The sequence below is a fragment of the Eschscholzia californica genome, unplaced genomic scaffold (genome assembly GCF_041429995.1).
Source record: "Eschscholzia californica isolate CP2 unplaced genomic scaffold, dmEscCali1.0.p SCAF_2, whole genome shotgun sequence".
Lineage (NCBI taxonomy): Eukaryota > Viridiplantae > Streptophyta > Magnoliopsida > Ranunculales > Papaveraceae > Eschscholzia > Eschscholzia californica.
Genome location: NW_028238309.1, coordinates 65141550 through 65160093, shown reverse-complemented (window position 1 = coordinate 65160093; position 18544 = coordinate 65141550). Strand labels below are relative to the sequence as shown.

Below are 18544 nucleotides of genomic sequence, written 5' to 3'. Positions count from 1 at the left end.
GTGAAGGGGCTGATTATTTAATGCTTAACTCTATCATAATGGATGTAACTCAAACTTTTTTTTAAAAAAAAAGACTTTACAAAAACAAAATTTAGATACAAAACTTATAAACTGATATAGAATAAAGGGAGGGTAAATACAAGCCATTGGTCAAGCTATTCAGCAAGTGATACAGCGTCTAGCGTAGGGGGTGAGACTCGGGTTGGGCTCTGTGGGACAGTCTGTACCTCTGATCCAGTCGGATCCTGAGATGTTTAATAGTGCTCATAATCCATGTAAGAGCAAACCCAACTTTTGGGGTGGGCCTTCCAGCCTCAATTGGGGACTGGGGCAGCATTCAAGTTATTTTTTTATTCTTATGAGAGTATAGGTGGCCGAAACAATTATTTTTTTTTGTTAAAAATCTAAAATTTGTAAAATTTGAAATTCAAAATTTTTATTTTAGAGTTAATAATTTCATAGTTGAAATTAGAATCCCACATACGTATATAGCAAATATATTTGGGTTGGGAGCCTGGTGATAGAATCGAAAAATTCAAGAGTTCCCAAAATTGAAAACCCAACCCCGTCACATTAAGTTTGCTCTAAGGCTAGACCATACTCCGAGTGAGCGCCAATTTGGCTGGACTCTAGGCATGGACAAAGGCACATGAGGTGCCCCACAAGCCCTTGTGAATATACAAACGTATATATGTGTGCATAAAACCTATATATATTCGTGAGCAATCCATATTTTATCATTTTATTCTATTTAATTAATGTAAGTAATTTACATTTTTCACTTTAGTGGGAATACTTTTAGTGGGAATACTTAGTAAAAGTAATTTTAACAACAAAGAAGAGTTAAATAGAACATTAATATTTCTATACAAATAATTTCCTTACTATATTATATTCACACCAAATGACGCAAGTAATCTAGAAAACTAATAGTTTCAAACGGTTTACTGTTTCAGTAGAAGATCAAAAGCCTTTATTCAGACCAAAAAAAATTGTCACTTGATAAAGTTGTAAAAAGAACAAATGACTTTTATGTTGAGTCGTGCCCCCAATAAAAATTTTGTTCTATGGCCATGCTAATCTATGGCCATGCTAAATGGGAGGGTAGAGTTGATGTCTCTCTCTCTTTTTCATAGGCATAAACCCTGACAATGTACAGCTTGAGAAAACTGATACTCACAAATAATGTGCAGTTGTTGTACCTTAAGGTAAAACAGAAATTGTATGCCAAGGCACAAGGTAGTCATCCAAGTTATATGCTAGCTAGACCAATCCCTCTCTCTTATATACTTGTATGTTGAGCCAATACTCTCTTGGACACAACTTTTCTTATACAAACTACCTCTTCCTTTCCCTAACAATGGCCTCTAGTTCTGATGATGATTCCATGGTGGAAGTGACTGTGAAAGTCATGAGCTCTGGTGAAAATTACACATTTAACCACAACTTAACAACCCTTGAATCTCTTAAACAACAAATTACCAAGCGTCTCGATATTCCAATTTGGGAGCAAATCTTAGTCCATCAAGGAAGACTAACTCTAGACAACGCTAAAGAGTTGAAAGAACTAGAAGATGACACAAATCCTGGTTCTATTGAAATGCAATTATATGCTAAGAAGAACAATGAATCTATTGATGTTATTGTTGTGACTAAAGATGAAGGTAACTTCAACTTTACACTTCAAAGTCAATATCTTGTTTCAACTCTGAAAAAAAGAATCGACGAGAAGAAAGGTGTTTCCCCACCTCGACAAAGCTTAACTATAATGGGAGTTGAAATGCTCGACGAAAATAGTCTCGAAGACTACATAATCTCCGATCCTATTCGAGTTTATTTAACAGAGTTTCTTCCATATATCACAGATATGGCTATTACAGTTAGATTATTTTGTCCAGTTACAGGTATGAGTGAAACCATGCAAATTGATTCGGATGAAACCGTTTTTACTCTCCACGGTATGGTTCGTCGTGCTGGTTTAGCTATGGGTCAAGACTTCCACCTTATGTGGAGTGGTTTTCCACTTATAGGTTCTTTAACTCTTGATCAAATTCATGTCTCAGATAATGCTGTTATATATGTGGTGTTGGATTAAGTACTAAGTGTGAGCTATTTGATAGTTTAGTAATGGTGGTTATAGTTTCGTAGTAATTTGAGTCTGTCTTCCTTTCTAAAATAGGGTTTGAATTAGTGTTTTCTTACGAGTCTTTAGGTGTGTTATGGGTCTATGTCTAAAAGTATTTCTATAATCCTCGAAATCTAATCCAATGCCCACATGTAATGTTTTAGAATTAGGGTTAATAACATAATGGTCTTCTCATAAGTGCAATTTGTATACTCTTTTGGAGCTTCCATTAACAAAAACGTAACGGCAACTTAGGATTCAGGACTTACAGAAAACGGAGGAACATCAAATTATGAAAATAGAAAAAGTAGTAAAAGAAATGATCAATTATATCAATCAAAGTCACAATATATTTTGGGCATTCCCAGCCAATGACTTGGCCTCTTTCAACGGTAAGCATAACCCCTAAAACCCGAACTTCTAAAACCCTAAACTCATTAATAAGTGTCGTGACGAAATCAAGTAAACCAAGAAAAGAACAAGAAAGTAAATAATCTAAACAATCAACAAAAAAACAGAAGATTTACGTGTTACGGTTGGTGAGACCAACTCCACGACGAACAACGGCACGATGATTTCCACTATGATAAGAAACAAGTTACATATGGGATTCATGAGAATGAATAAGTATCTACAGGGTTTTAGTTTATATAGCAGCTAAAACCTCTCAACCTCGGACCGACTCACAGCCTCACAACCTCTCCTTCTACTTCCCAAAATTGTGCCCTAGAAAGTGAGTTATCGGATTAGATATCGACCCCATATTCGAGACACTTTCAGCAATAAGTTCGAATGGGTTTCAAGAACAAGAAATGGGAAAAAAAAACAGAAAACTCCAAATCTAATCAAGAGCCCTAGTAACACTTCCCTTAAAGACTCAATAGTATCAAGCTATCCTGCAAGTGATACAGTGTGCCAGCGGGGTAATTAGTGTAGGGGTGAGACTCGGGTCGGGCCCTGTGGCTGTGGGACAGTTTATACATGATCAGTTTTAGTACCCATGATCCATCTAAGGGCAGATCATAGTAGTCTGAGTTGGGCATAGCTAGAGCCAATCGGCTGGACTCTAGGCATGGACGAAGCCGCAAAGGCACATAGCACGCCCCACAAAGCCCTTGTAAATATAAATATATAGCTCTGTAAATTTCTAGTGTCTTGTTGTTTAATGAGAGAACATTTTTAGTTGTAACATTTGTGTTTTAAACGATTAAAATGGTTTTAGCAGAAGACTCAAAATCCTAATTCTGAATTTCGATCAAAGCATTAAAGATGTATAGACAACTTTTACATATGACATTTTGACGGAAGTTTAATATGTTAAGAAAATTTGTCACTCGATGAATTTGTAACAAGAAAAGACTATTATGTTTGTAGACTTATTTCGATTATTGTGTTCGTGCCCCCAATAAAATTTCTGTTGTAAGACCATGGAATATGAGAGGGTAGATAGAGAATTGATTCTCTCTCCCTCTCTCTTCTGTGTTTCAGAGGCATAAACCCTGACAATGTACCAGCTAGAGAAAACTGATTCTCACACGGAATGTGCAGTTGTTGTACCTTAAGGTAAAACAGAAATTGTATGCCAATGCCCAAGGTATTAGTCATCCAACTTATATGCTAGCTAGACCAATCATTCTCACTTATATACATATCTTGAGCCAATACTCTTCACCACAACTTTTCTCTTAGAAACTACCCCCTTTTTCCCCTAACAATGGCCTCCAGTGATGATGATGATGATTCCATGGTGGAAGTGAATGTGAGAATCATGAGCTCTGGTGAAAATCAAACATTTAACCACAACTTGACAACCCTTGAATCTCTTAAACAACAAATTACCGAGCGTCTAGAGATTCCATTTTTAGAGCAAATCCTAGTTCATCAAGGAAGACTAATTCTAGACAACACTAAAGAGTTGAAAGAACTAGAAGATGAAACGAATCCCGGTTCTATTGAAATGCAATTATATGCTAAGAAGAACAATGAAACCGTTTATGTTATTATTGTGACTAAATATGGAGAAGACTTCCACTTTCCAGTTCACAGTAAAGATCTTGTTTTAACTCTGAAAAGAACAATCGACGACATAAAAGGTGTTTCTCCACATCGACAAGTGTTAAGCATAATGGGAGTTGAAATGATGGACGAAAATATGCTCGAAGACTATATAATCTCTAATCCTATTCGAATTACTTTAACAGAGTTTCTTCCATATCCACAAGGGGCATATACAGTTAGATTATTTTGTCCAACTACGGATATGACCGAGACCGTGGTTATTGACCCAAATGAAACCATTTTTACTCTCCAAGGTATGGCTCGTCGTGCTGATTTAGCTGTTGGTCACGACTTTTATCTTACGTGGAATGATTTTCCACTAGCAGGTTCTTACACTCTTAGAGACTATCATATCCCAAATGATGCTGATATATATGTGGTGATTGAGTAAGTAGTAAGTGTGAGTTATTTGATAGTTTAATAATGGTGGTTATAGTTTCGTAGTAATTTGAGTCCTTGTTTTCTAAAATAGAGTTTAAATTAGTGTTTTCTTAGTAGTCTCATGGTATGTTAGTCAATGAGTTCTTGATGTGTTATGGGTTAAGTCTATAAGTATTTCTATAATCCTTAAAATCTAATCCATTGCCCACAAGTAATGTTTTAGAATTAGGGTTAATAACATGATAATCTTCTATAAGTGCAATTTGTATACTCTTTGCGAGCTTCGATTAAGAAAAACCGTACGAAAACTTATGATTAAGGGCTTAAGGAAATCTTAGGAACATCGAATTATGAAAATATAAAAAGTAGTAAAAGAAACCATCAATTATATCAATCAAAGTAACAATATACTTTTGGGCATTCCCATTCAATGACTTGTCCTCTTTCAACTTTCAACCCTAAGCATAACCCCTTAAAACCCTAACTTCTAAAACCCTAAACTCATTGATAAGTTGTTTGACTACTATATTCCAAGAACAAGAAATAAGAAAAAAAGAACAAGAAAAACTCCAAATCTAATCAAGAACCACCAGTAACACTTCCATTAAAGATCTCAACAATGTCACCTTGACGAACTTCATGCCAACGAAACGATCGATTTTCTTCCATAACATTTTGTTTATGAATAAAAAAATACCCTTCATTTGGAAGATTAAGTTGAGCATTTTTTTCTAATTCCTTTCTGATATCTCCAACATTAGCCATTGGATTCACTTGAACTTGTATAGTTTTTGATCCGTATTTGATGTTTACCATCACTCTCATTCTCTTATTACTACCACTTGAATTACTACTAACTCCACCTCCTCCAGATGATAATGAAGGAGATGGAGAAGAAGATGGAAATGATTTCAAAATCACATTCACTTCAGAGAGATTCAAAATCCCATACTCATTCAATGTTCGATTAAGTTCGATTAATTCAGTACCAGAGAAGACTAATATGAAATGGGTATTAGAAATACTAGTTTCAATTTCATTAATCTTTTCTTTCAATTTACTAATTGAATCATTAATATCCATTTCAATTGAGAATCTTGATTTTGATATGGGTACCTTGATAATAACTTGAATCTTTGTTGTTGATGAAGATGAAGATGATTCTTCATGAATCTTTGCTGGTTTAATTGTTGATTGATTTTGACCTTCAGAAGAAGAAGATGGTGGTGGTGGTGGTGGAGATTGAACTTGTAATCGAATAAGAGATCCATCAAGAATACCGTAAAATTCTGTATCTCGATCGTCGATCATAGTTTTTCCATTAAAGATTAATGTCTGTTTAGGTATTGGAATTTGATGGTACTTTTGAATTTTCTCTTTCATTTCAAGAACTGTATCAAAGAATCCAATTTCAATGGTGAAGTAACTTTTCTCTGAGATTTCAAAAATCACATCCATTTTCTTTTTATGATGATGATGATGGTTCAAGTCTCATTTTCTCATCACTCTAATTTATAAGAAAACGTTTCAGGGTTTTTCTTGGAGAGACAGTTGGATTTCTAAATCCCACTCAAAATTTCAGTTAATAGAATCAAATATTCTCCAAATCATTTAGTGGGTATTTGTTAATAACAATCTCTCTCTCTCTCTCTCTCTATAACTATAATAGGTAAGTGTGGATCAATTTTATGGGGATTCTGTTTTTGACTCCTACTACCCAGGAAAGATGATTAGATTGACAGTTTTATTTGGGAAGCCCAAATGAGGAAGTGGGGGTATAATTGGCAATTTGGATGACAATTTTAGGTAAATTTGTGTTTGTCCTATTCACCTTTTGATGTGCCCAATTTGCACTATTAGATAATAGTGATAATTGGATAGCCGAATAAGTTAGTGAATTTGGCATGAATCACTATCCAACTATTCATATATTCATAATGATCTTGTTTCATCAAGAGAGAGAGAAAATAATGTGAATTCAAATTATCCATTATTAGTCGCTCCACGAATCGTACACATTGATTGAAATCAATCACACACTAGCTTGTTCTGTCGAAGGTAACAGATACTCGATGTTCTATGGAAATAAAAATTTACTATTTATTTACCTGTTTTGAAAAGTATAAATAAAGTAAGATACAAATTATTGAACTTTCAAATGTCATACGTTATCTTTAAAGGTATTAATACAACCTTTGCGACCCAATATATTTTTGATGATAGCAGTTCTAGAACTTATCCGGTTCTTAATGTAACTATGTCATGTTATAACTCCCGGAGTCTACGTGAAAAAAATGTTACACATTGATTTGAATACAAGAAGTTGGTTAATTTATGACATAAGTTGTTGTTTCACTAATTCCTTATATGATTATGATGTCTATAACCTTATAATATCCTATTTTATCAGCCACAACTATTTTTTCTTGGGTTTTTCTAAGGGCACATTTTAAGACATAGTCTACAACAACATCTTCCCCGTCGTTGTTGCAGTTTCAACAATACCATTTTTTTTAGAAAAATCAATTGAAACTACTTTTTTTTTCAGTATTATTGATAACAATCGTAAACTCTTAAGCAACTATTTCTCAAACACTTAAAACACTATTTAAAATAGACTTACTTCTTACACTCTTTTTTTGCAATAGAATCTCTTGCTATATCTATAGTTGATCTAAACTTAAAAAAACATGTAATATTCATAAATATGACTAAAAAAACTAAGCTATATATCCTAAGTTTTCTATAAAATAGATGTCAAAATTTTCAATTCGTTAAAGAATTTTAAAAAATAAAGCAGAATAAACTTCAACATTCCCGAGTTACAGTCCCTTGAAAAACATATAAAGAATCACCATCTCCAACTCCGTGCCAACGAAGAGTACAATTATCTTGCATAATTCTTTGTTTATGAATGAAAAAATAATCATCTAAAGGAAGAATATTTCCATCTAACAAAAGTTTCCTCATTTCACTTACAGTATTAGATTCCATCATTTGCAAAGGAATACTCGCCGAATTAAGCAGATTTGAAGAAGTCTTAATCACTATACTCAATCTTCTAGTTGAAATCTGATCAGACCTTCGGTAACTTACATTTCTGTAAAAAACATGAATTTCAGAACCTTGACATATACCATACTCACACAAAGATCGATAATTTTCATCCATTTCGATACCAGAGAAACTAAGTACTAATTTTTTAATTGGAGAACCATCGATTATATGGATTTTTTCTTTTAAGCTTCCTACTGTTTCTCTTTTATCAACTTCCAAATTTATTTGTCTTTTCGATATCTTGAGAGTAATTTGAATTGTATTAACATCAAAATTCGTACCAATCTCTTCTGTTTTAATGGTTAGAGCAATTTTTGTTCCTTCAACGATAAGTGGGTAATCTTCCAAGTCAAGTCCATCGAGTAATTCAAATCCGTAAACTGTGAGTATTTGAGTAGAAACTTGAACACCAAAGAGTTGTTCTATTCTTTGTTTTATTTCGAGAATGGGTTCTTTGACACCAACCTCCATTAAAAATTCGCCTGTGCTTGCGACAACAATGACCTTCATTGTCCTTGTGCAAACCCTAAACTCCAAAACAAAGTGGATCAGCTCAATTAGTTAGCTGAGTGCCTGAGTTTGAATGGGAATAGGTGAATTTAAATGTAAGAATCATGTTAAAAGAATGAGTTAACATGCATATTTATGTGGTTAAATGATCATGTAAAATTTATTCATTTTTATACCGAACTTAACTGTTTTATTCCCAAACACGAAACATTCGTTTCATACACAACCTTCTAACATTTTCTTTAGCTTGTAATGCTCATTACGATCTATCATTTTCTAGAGTAATACGGTAAAATGTATTCTAATTATATACGGAAATTGTATAGTTAGCTCATACACAATATCGTTTTCCTACTTGTCCTCGGACTGTCGGCCCGCCCAGCCCTAAATAGGCCCTCGATGAGATCTTGTGTCTAATCTGTTTGGCCTTTACATGATTGTGTTGTTTAACATGGGCTCTTATGAAGGCCTGAGGTTGGTGGGCTGGCTCTTAGACATGGAAGGTCTTGGATCAAGCCAAGTCGATGGAAGGATTATGTCAGGTTAATAACGTATTGCCCGACGTGATCCATCCGTAATGTGTACGAGGTTAGCTCATCTTTGGCCTGACTCCGGCCTACCAAGGCAAGTCAGTCGTTCTGGGTCGGTCCCCATGTCAGTCACATATCGCTCAAGGGTATTAGGAGCATGAGTTTTAGGTGAACCCTCAAGCTTAGTAAGTGTTGAGGTCTTTCAAGTGGACTCATGGAGCTTTCACAAAGAACAAAACTCCGTACATGTACGCTTTAGCCTGAGGCGTCTAAAGGAAAAAATATCGATCACGGCTAACGCCTGGGACGTCACAAATGCCCGGCCAGATTTACGCCACTACATCAAAAAAAAAAATTTATAGTAACAGGGTTAAGCATTTTATAACCCGCCAACCCTGTCGATCCTAGGTCAACCCTGACTCTTGCTTCCACAAAGGACTTCTCCCCTTTCTTCTGCTTCATCTTTCTCCCAATTTCTCTCTTTGATCGACAATCAGAAAACCCATTGTTTCATCACTTAATCCTTTCAATTGAAGGTAATATTGACTAATTCACCACAATAATCTATCAAAATCTTTTGAAATTGTGAAATTTAATGATTTATTTGGTTGATTGTAGAAGAAGGTGAGAAGGTAGTAAAAAAAAGATCATAAATTTCAATGCCTCCTCTTGTTCCAAGATCTGGGGATGCAGTTTTTGCAAATGTTGAACGTGTGGTAAGAAAACCCTAATTTTCAGTCTTACTTTGAGCTCATTATCTGAACTGAAATTGGAAATTTTGAGTGTAGAATGCGGAGTTGTTTACTCTAACATATGGGGCGATGGTACGACAATTGCTTACAGATCTTGAAGAAGTTGAGGAAGTCAATAAACAGCTCGATCAGATGTGACTACTCTTTGTTCTTATCCAATTTCAATTCTGTTCTGGAATTTATTTTTGGTTTATAGTTTTTATTGGTTTCAATCTATGGTGTAAAATTTGGGTTTGGTTTGAGAATCTGCTTCTGATTTTAATGGGAGGGTTGTTACCTAAACTCATTTCCTGTGATCTCGAGTCAGATTTGAAATCTGACTCGATGACTGAATTGGTTTAAGACAGATTTCATATGGTTCATTTTTTTAATCGGGATGTCTGACTCGTCTGGATGGTTGATTTTTGTTGATTTTGGGTCTATTTTGTTTCGACGAGTCAGATCAAGACATTGAGAAAAAAAAAATAAACATCACCTTAGTAGATTTCCTTTATCAGTGGCTTACTATCTCAAATCGACAGGAACTATTATCTTTATTGAACGAGACCGTACTCACTTGTCGATCCATTAGGCATTAGGGTCTGTTGGCCTGCTCATTCTGGTGCTTTTCATGTGTTTGGTGTATTTTCTACCATCACTTTATCGTCAATTTGCTGATTTTGCATAGATTTTTTTGCTCCATATTTTCTCATCCAGACCATTTGAAAAGTGTGTTGCTCTTTATAGGATATTGTTAGTCAACAAGTGGTAGTTCCCTAGTTGTCAATTTGATTATCATTCAGATGGATTTAATATCTTTTGGTTGAGCACTTAAGTTTGGAATTTTATGTTCTATGCAGGGGTTATAATATCGGAATTCGACTAATTGATGAGTTTTTAGCAAAGTCTAATGTCTCCAGATGTGTTGACTTCAGGGAGTCTGCTGATGTAATTGCAAAGGTAGGCCTTGCCTCTTTAATATTTTTTAACATTAAAGCTTCTAAGTTGTCCGTATATTTCTATCACGTCCTTAACATTTTGGCTGCTGATTTTATGAGCAAACCGTCAAGTGAACTGCATGATTGCTTTTCTTGTTCGCACGAATGGTGTAGGAGAGGCATATGTGTTTTGGCATGATTTTCGCTTGAACATGAGTTCAAGATTTAACTTGAAGGTAAACAAACTCAGTTAGGAGCCGCCATATGTATAATAAAGTGCTCAGCATCCGCTCAGGACCTTTTACTAGTGGTGCAGGGGACAACCCTGGTTATATTTAGGGACGCGAGGGCGTGATGCATATTTAGACTTGTCTATAGAAAGGGTACCTTATGTGGTAAAAACAACCATGGGAAAACCAAGTGAGATCTACTAAGTCCTAAGTGAGAGTGCCTTAAGACAAACCAGTACTCTCTTTGTCCTAGATGGTCTACAAGTCTTGTTGAGTGAGTTATTATAGCAACCTTATTTGCCCGTGGATGCAAGATTTCCGAACGAAGTAAATTGCTTTATCTTGTGGTGAGTTTGCCTTCATTTCAGATGTCCAAAGATATCTTTGTTAAGTAAATTCCTCAATACCAACTAGATTTGTTGCTCCAAGAATAACAATCCGTGCCTATACCATAACAAATAATGGCTATTGTTCAGCATATTGGAGTTCAAGAGTTCTCATGCAGTATAGACCCAAATAGTTCGAACTACTCTTTCTATGAGGAATTCATTTGCTCTTCGGTAGAACCCCTTCATCGATGATGGCTTATCCATTTATAAGTGACATTAGAAATAAAGTTCTTAAGTTTCGCGCTATAGATGTTCAGTCAATAGATTTATTCCCCCATATAAGATAAAACCAAATATAAATTAACAGACCCTTTATTAAGATCGAGTTTTAATAGAGTTTTGCATAGGAGATGACCTTAAACAGTAAATGTGAAGAGTGTGTTTAGATTATTAAGTTGTGGGCAGTCGTAATTATGGAAGTGATTTAGTCGGTACTTGTTTTCTTTGTTTATACACAATATGATCTGTAGAAAACAGTAGCGTCGAATGAATGTTGAAATTGTGTCTTTGCTAATCCTTACTGATTTATCTATTCCTATGTGCTTTGGCTGATCCCTGCCCCTTCTCCATTTCCATTTCCTTCTAATTCCTTCTGCATTCCTCTAGTTTGCTCCACAAGTTACTATTGGTGTGCTGCCTCAACTTGTTTGTTTGTTATAACTCGTACATTTATTGATCTAAATAGATTGTTATATGTCTGGGAATCTTAATAAGAGTTAGACTTTGTTTGACCAACTTAATCTTCAATTTTGGGGGTCCTTCCATGCAGGTTGGTTTTAAGATGTTCTTAGGGGTTACAGCAACTGTAACCAATTGGGATGCCGAGGGAACAAGTTGCAGTCTTGTATTGGACGAGAATCCCCTTGTAGACTTTGTTGAGCTTCCTGATACATGCCAAGGTCTTTATTATTGCAACGTTCTTAGCGGGGTTATCAGAGGAGCACTAGAGATGGTTAGTGAAACAACCTCTCTCTTGTTCTATTTTTCCTTTTATTTTCTTCTTCACGTTTTTATTGAATAAGAGTGCATGTTCGTTTTATGTGACATCATATGGATCTCTTTCCTTATAAGGGATATATCAATTTAACTTCCAACTCGCTGATCGAGCATCTTGTTTTGTCTGTGACGTTTGGTTCTGTTCAGCGATTTCAACAATCTTAAGAGCCTGTTTGGTTAGATACACTCAAAGTGCTTTCAAAACTCAAAAAGTAAAAAAAGAAAAAAAAAACTAGAATTCCTCTAGTCTCGTGCTATAGTTGGTTCTTCCTGTGATTCTAGAGTATCTAAAGAAAACTACATTCCCTAAACATGTATTTCTTGTCTCTTAAAGATATTAGAAATCTTGGTATTAAAGCTAGAAACAGTTTGGAATGCAATTCAGAATGTAGATTACTCAAGCTGTAAGTTAAGTTCTTAAATCTTTTCAGCGATTTTATATTGATTTGAGACGACATAGACGACAATTGTCTCGGTGGCTTTTATTGGATACTCAAAAGTCTCAAATTATTGGCTATTATTGGATGCACTCACGATCTCACACAATGGACCCATTGAGGCGAGAGCGAGTATCCGAGAAGTACATACATGAATTCGTTACAACTAACTACTGTCCGTCTCTCACACGACAATTTTTTTTTATCTTAAATAGTCAGTTTTAGATCATAAATTATGAATGAATTACTCTTATGATCTGTTTCATGTGAATTCTAGCACGACCTGTCATTTGATCGAACTAAATCTTGTGAGTTCAGGTATCAATGAAGACTGAAGTGACATGGGTTCGAGATATGTTACGTGGAGATGATGCATATGAGTTACGTGTGAAACTTCTGAAGCAGGTCCCCGAAGAGTACCCGTACAAAGATGATGAGTAACTTCTCCGTATAGATTGGTAAATCCTTCTAAGATGTAGTTTCCCATTTTTGTTTTCTTTATATTCAAATCTTACAACTTGAGCTATTCGATCTTAGAGGCATCTATACCAACTAGTTATCATGACTCTGTTCGATATTTTGGATCCACTTGTTTCACAAAAAATATCTACGCTTACAACTTCAGAAAATGCCAATTCTTCCTTATTACATATATCATTGAAGAGATATCTGGCCCTTTGTATGATGAATAGCCATAGACTAGAGATGATGGAGTTTTTAGGTGCATTTTATTGTTGGAATTTTCCTTCCATTAGACCATGTGATTCGAATGGAATCTTGTCGATACATTTACTCTCAATCATTACAAAAATCAAAACTTCCAACGATCCTAACCACCGAGGCAGCCACCGGCCAAACATCACATATATGATCATTTACGGTTATGTAGCAAAAGGTAGAAAATGACACTACAAACCTTGTTGCCATTCTATTTTTGTCTTCATTTTATTTCATGTTGATTATCTCTGTTTGAATTGTCACTTTTGCCGTAGTGAGTTGTTTAATTTTAGTCCTCTCTCTCCCTCCCTCCCTCCCCCTCCGACGTTTGTCTACTCAGACGAGCAAAAGCACCTCTCATTGCCATGTTTTCTCTGAAAGGATCATTACCTCGTAATTGCTTGACATGTACATTTAGCATTATGTTGTATAACGTGGATACATCAAGAAGAGCGTTCAAGTACTCCAATAAAATATGAAATAATATGACTGCCTCCCGACGAACCCTAAAAATCAATGATAAGAGACCATAAAGTTCGTTTAAGAAGGGTTCGTTGATTTCAACAAAAAAAAAAAGGTCCTTTGTATATATAAAGCACATGAGACATGTATAGGGTAAACTACAACCCAAGACTCGAAACTTAAACCTCTCACAAGGAAATCGCAACTACTAAGCTACAAACCAATGTAGATGTGATTTTCCTAATACTAAAATTGACTCTTGTCCTAGAGACTTGCTTTGGAACAAAGTCCCTTTCTTCCCAAAACCTTTGTATCATAAAATGTATAAATGGGAAAAAGATCTTTAGCCTGATAGTAATATGTTTTTTTTAAACGATAGAGAGACATAAACATTACAGTGTATCTTTATGTCGGGAGATAGTGATGTTAACGATCAATCCTAAGTATAATCATCCATCAAATATTAAAACTCACAACTTTAGATATTAAATGTGTTGTCCCTTTTTCATTTATAATACGTATGGTTGCCATATATGCTACGGTTACGGATTGCTAAACTAATATTGCTTTTTTTTATGTCACTTGAAGCTTTTTATGATATTTTCCTTTTGATATTTATTGTGTTCGAGAGGTCTATTATATGTCTCAACTAATCCATAGAATTAATTATATTCAACGTCTCTATTGTGATTCAAAATTTTGTTATCGAGTTGCAGTTCAATAATGATACAAGTACTCTTTTGGTGACCCTTTTAGTGACTCCCTCCTAATAAACAAGGGGTATTTTATCGAAGGAAAAAATCAAAATACTCATTGTCTTATTCACCACGAAAACAAAAAAATCATGCATGGAATCATCAAAGAGGTACTTTTATCATTTTGTGCCACCATTGAACTCTTGTCTCCATATAAAAGTTCTCTAGTTTTTTTTTTTTTTTTTTTGTTGAGAGTTCTCTAGTTTATACTACAAGATTAGGACTCTCCACATAAAAATTGTATGTGTCACCACAAAACTAAACAGCCATTCACAAGTTGCACGAATTTGTTCTCCATATGCTTTGTGCTTTTTGTATGAGCTCTAATTTTTGAAAGTCTTGTGAAAGAAAATAACTTTTAGTTGGTATTAGTTGGGAAGGCGCAGAATTTCAATCATATTACGGACAGTATTTGTGTTTGAAATTTCACATCGTATCATAATCACGAAACAATATCATAATGTGAATTAGGGACTTTTTACACATACTTTAAAGAAATGTCAACTTCATAGTTTTAAATTTTCGAGTACTTTTGGAATTGAAGATGATCTCCTCTTCTTGAATATATGAATTAACCTTACAAACATTAATGTGCAATAATTATGAAAATGCAAGTATTAAATTGGTGTGGGGAAATGAGGATATTAAGTACTAATAAACATCAATCAATCATAAGTAGTTAATCACCTATCATCCTATCAATCTCAAAAAGTACCACTTTAGATAAGGAATGTGTTGTTCCCCTTTCATTTGGTATATTGTATGGTGAGTACAATTGCTACGAGGCATATTCATTACTAAAGTTGTATTTGGTTTTGGAACTATTTCGTGTCTACTTGAAATAATTCACTATTTCACTTGCATTTTTTTTTTTGAAAAATAATCCATAGTTGGATCCTTAATTAAAAAGAACAAATACTATTTTCGCTTTTAGTTAAGTATCACGCTCATTACTCTTCTATTTTCATTAGTATGATACTTTGTTTTTTTCGATCACACTATTCAATCCAGTAACTAATTTTACTCAGAAGTACCCAACTTCATAATTATACCATGTTACTTGCATAAAACTGTACAAAAAGAAAGGTTGGGCTAAATGTTTGGGAACTCTCAAGTAGAAATTAATATTTGTGAACTTATATAATGCATGTTAGAAACAAAAAAAAAAGTAAATTCTAAGAGAGGATAAGGGAGGATTTAGACCTTTAGCCTCATGACATGATCTATATTATTGGCCACTTATAACTTTAATCATGTTCAAATTTTGTTTCGAATAGAATTATTGTTTTAAAGCGGTACAGTATATAAAAACTCAACACGAGACATTCGATTACACTTGGGCTCGAAGCAACCGTTGTAGTTGTTTGAGCTCCCTGACAAAAAGACAACAAAAAAGAAGATAGTCTCTCTTCTTTTTTTCGTTAGTATGGTTCAGTTTGTTTACTCATTTTTTTGCCACTATAAGTTCTAAGGTTGAGCATCTTGTTGGGGTCATTTTGGATATCTATTACCCAAAAATTAGTTCAAAATGTGAGATTTTCTACGTTAAAAAAAATAAAAAAATGTAGATAATAGTATTTTTTTTTTCCCTGGTACTTTTATAAGCACCGGGTCAACTTGATGTAAGTGGGCGGCTCAAATAACACTAGGTCCAACAACTATTTTTGCTATAAGTACCGGACCAATGTGTAAGCACCCGACCAATTTGATTTAACCCCAACCCAATAAGTAAGACGGGGTAGACACGTGTGTGTATATATACATATGGGGTGCAATTGGTTGATGGGGTTGGTTTTGAGACATGAGAAGGGGGCCCACAAGGGGAAAGAGTGTGGATGGTCGGCATCAAATTGATCATAGTCTGGACTTAGCACGTGATTTTGACAGAAGAAGAAGAGTCCCCATCTTTCTTTTACACATGGCAATCATCATTGGGTCCCATCCAACGGCCTAAACTAAACTTGTTTCATTCGATTTCCAATTGTTTGGAAGAGTAAGTTCATCTAATGGTTTTAATAAACTACATATCTTCTAGGGTATTAATGAAGAGAAAATAAAACTCAAACCTACTTACTTGTCTTACTCCATCATTAGTATTACTTAAGGGCATTCCAATGGAACACTCTATAACAAAAATTCTAAAAGTCTTTATTGTTAGGCGCCAATGAAGATTCTCTTTCCTAAATAGTAATGTAGAGACATTCCAAATTTTCTTTGTCTCCAATAAGGATCTCTAAAATACCTACACTTAATACACATGTCATTTTTATACTCAATAGGGAAAAATAGTTTAGAGTGACACTTAGAGAGTCTCAAGAGACACACTCCAAAATGCAGCCACTTCGTAATAGAGTGTCTAACAAAGTGTGCCACTGGAGAAGTCTTTTCGACAAAAACTCTAAAAACTCTAAAAATTCATATGTAGCACTCTAAGTGTTAGAGTTCGAGTATCCCATTATTGGAGATGCTCTAAGAGCATCTATAATGGAACGCTCTAAGAAAAACTCTGAAATTCTAGTTGTCAAGTATTACATAGAGTGTTCGTTAGAGTGGTCCAAATCTCTAACTCGGAAGTTGGTGTGAGGATGCAACTTGACATTCTAGCTCTAGACATAATGCTATATAACTAAGAAACCATGGTTGGAAGCAACCACTTACGAGAGTCAATCGAGGAATTAAAGGATGATGAAGCTTTAGTTATATACTCAAGGAGAGCCATAAGGAGATTAATCTCAGAGTTTTTAATTGGATGAGAAAAGTGAATATTCCATGAATCATCGACAAATGACATCACTCAAATTATCCTCTATAGATGCAAATTTCTATAAAGTTGGAAATCTCGACAAGGAAGACCATTTGCATGCTCGTCCAACCATCCAACCAAAAGTTGATTTGTCTGCCTCTGTTGATCTCTAGTTTGGTTTCCAAACACAAATAGGGGTAAGGGAAGGTATGTTTCTCTAAAGATTAGCTTGTTTGGTTGTTATTTTGTCACTTGGAAATCATGGAGCACCACGTCTTATCAATGATCATGCTCCAAAAGCTATGATGCTCTTGTCCGAACCTCCGCACTCATTTAACAAAGTGTATTGTTGAAGATAAAATATTCTTTCGTAGTGACTTGTTTTAAAGTAGTGAAACTTTGAAATCTCAGAGGCGGTCAATGTTGCTAGCCGCCCAGAAGAAGTGTTTGCATAACTCTGTATGGAACCTTCATTTTTTACATGTAGTAAACTTAAAACAAGAAATATTTTTTTTTGGAAAGTGATTGTGTTAGTCATTACAATGGCATTGGTACATCAATAAGATGTGATAAACACGATAACCTAAATTTCAACGGCCTAAAGCCAACTGGACTACGAACAAACTCAACTAAACTACTTTATTTATATTGTTAATAATCCAAGTTCAATAAAACATAGATCCCACCTCCTTTGAGAATTTGATCGGGAACCTCTATTGCTGATGTCAAAAAATGGCTTTCCGTTAGATCACCATGAAATCGGGAGTTGATGCATGACAGCCTCCGTTATGTTTGATAATTCTGTTATGTTGGGTGTTGCTCAGTTCAGAGCTCCTGAATCCTGCTCTGCTTTCTGCTCTGTCTCCTGCTCTGCCTCCTGCTCTGTCTCCTTCTCGCTGATCCTCGTTCCTTGCTTCCTGCTCCTGTTCCCGTTCGCCTGTTCTCAAGGGGGAAAAACCTGCAAAGGGTTCGAAAATCGCTCTGACGCTCAAGCCTGTTAGGGTGCTCTTTGTAGTAAAAGAATGAATGTTGATTGATCTTTTTGGGGGCGAGTTATGGGAACTCTGAGTTTTTAGTGATCTTTTTGGGGTAAAGAGATCATGTCCTGGGAAGGACGACGTGGGGGGTCTTTTATAGGCGATGTTAGGCCGACTATGATTAGAGGCAGTTGCCGTCGGACCCAAAAGAAAAGTTTCCTCTCTTGAGTATCTAGGGTTTCTCTTAGGGTCTATCTCCGATCTTTGATAAGTGGAAGTTTCTAAGTTCAAGGATCCTTCGTAGACATCTTGCCGGTGTGATTGATCCTAGAAGAGAAGTTTCCTCCTTTAGTTACGTGGAGTTCAAGCTGGCTTAAACACTTCGAGATGTGTAGCCGACTGAGATCTTTCTGGAAGATTCGGGATTAAGTCGGTAGGTCGCCTAGCGATGCTGCCTCCCCAGTTCTGGACGTAAGACATTGGCCGGATCTGTTTGGACCTTACTTCT

At 35.3% G+C, this 18544-nt stretch overlaps 5 protein-coding genes across 7 annotated transcripts; 3 read left to right on the top strand and 2 right to left on the bottom strand.

The window, feature by feature from the left end:
• The first annotated feature begins 1360 nt into the window (after nt 1-1360).
• LOC147560384 (polyubiquitin-like) lies at nt 1361-2095 on the top strand. The gene has a single exon (XM_086659262.1). The coding sequence runs from the start codon at nt 1361-1363 to the stop codon at nt 2093-2095; it is 735 nt and encodes a 244-aa protein (XP_086515388.1).
• A 1744-nt stretch (nt 2096-3839) lies between these two features.
• LOC147560383 (uncharacterized) lies at nt 3840-4574 on the top strand. The gene has a single exon (XM_086659261.1). It carries the CDS (start codon nt 3840-3842, stop codon nt 4572-4574), a length of 735 nt encoding a protein of 244 aa, XP_086515387.1.
• Nucleotides 4575-4930: 356 nt separating this feature from the next.
• LOC147560382 (ubiquitin domain-containing protein 7SL RNA2-like) lies at nt 4931-6214 on the bottom strand. Its single transcript, XM_086662565.1, has one exon. The coding sequence runs from the start codon at nt 6020-6022 to the stop codon at nt 5144-5146; it is 879 nt and encodes a 292-aa protein (XP_086518691.1). The 5' UTR covers nt 6023-6214; the 3' UTR covers nt 4931-5143.
• A 1158-nt stretch (nt 6215-7372) lies between these two features.
• Nucleotides 7373-8131, bottom strand: LOC147560381 (Ubiquitin-like superfamily protein). Its single transcript, XM_086659260.1, has one exon. It carries the CDS (start codon nt 8129-8131, stop codon nt 7373-7375), a length of 759 nt encoding a protein of 252 aa, XP_086515386.1.
• Nucleotides 8132-8464: 333 nt separating this feature from the next.
• Nucleotides 8465-13011, top strand: LOC147560380 (uncharacterized). 3 transcript variants are annotated; one of them, XR_015234801.1, is made up of 7 exons: nt 8472-9197; nt 9280-9377; nt 9450-9547; nt 10253-10352; nt 11719-11901; nt 12701-12873; nt 12920-13011. XR_015234801.1 is itself a non-coding variant. In XM_086662563.1 (6 exons), the coding sequence occupies exons 2-6, from the start codon at nt 9321-9323 to the stop codon at nt 12821-12823; spliced, it is 561 nt and encodes a 186-aa protein (XP_086518689.1). In that variant the 5' UTR covers nt 8465-9197; nt 9280-9320; the 3' UTR covers nt 12824-13011. The 3 variants fall into 3 exon arrangements, 2 of the variants coding, with proteins under 2 accessions (XP_086518689.1, XP_086518690.1); XM_086662563.1 differs by having other exon boundaries at nt 8465-9197; nt 12701-13011; XM_086662564.1 differs by having other exon boundaries at nt 8467-9197; nt 9283-9377; nt 12701-13011.
• Nucleotides 13012-18544: the final 5533 nt, after the last annotated feature.

What these genes read in the sequence shown, in the direction of transcription:
- LOC147560382 (XM_086662565.1), bottom strand. Translation starts at nt 6,022, where the DNA reads ATGGATGTGATTTTTGAAATCTCAGAGAAAAGTTACTTCACCATTGAA.
- LOC147560380 (XM_086662563.1), top strand. Translation starts at nt 9,321, where the DNA reads ATGCCTCCTCTTGTTCCAAGATCTGGGGATGCAGTTTTTGCAAATGTT. An exon ending in CTGCTGATGTAATTGCAAAG is followed by an intron (nt 10,353 to 11,718) that starts GTAGGCCTTGCC and finishes CCTTCCATGCAG; the next exon opens with GTTGGTTTTAAGATGTTCTT. An exon ending in TCAGAGGAGCACTAGAGATG is followed by an intron (nt 11,902 to 12,700) that starts GTTAGTGAAACA and finishes TTGTGAGTTCAG; the next exon opens with GTATCAATGAAGACTGAAGT.
- LOC147560383 (XM_086659261.1), top strand. Translation starts at nt 3,840, where the DNA reads ATGGCCTCCAGTGATGATGATGATGATTCCATGGTGGAAGTGAATGTG.
- LOC147560381 (XM_086659260.1), bottom strand. Translation starts at nt 8,131, where the DNA reads ATGAAGGTCATTGTTGTCGCAAGCACAGGCGAATTTTTAATGGAGGTT.
- LOC147560384 (XM_086659262.1), top strand. Translation starts at nt 1,361, where the DNA reads ATGGCCTCTAGTTCTGATGATGATTCCATGGTGGAAGTGACTGTGAAA.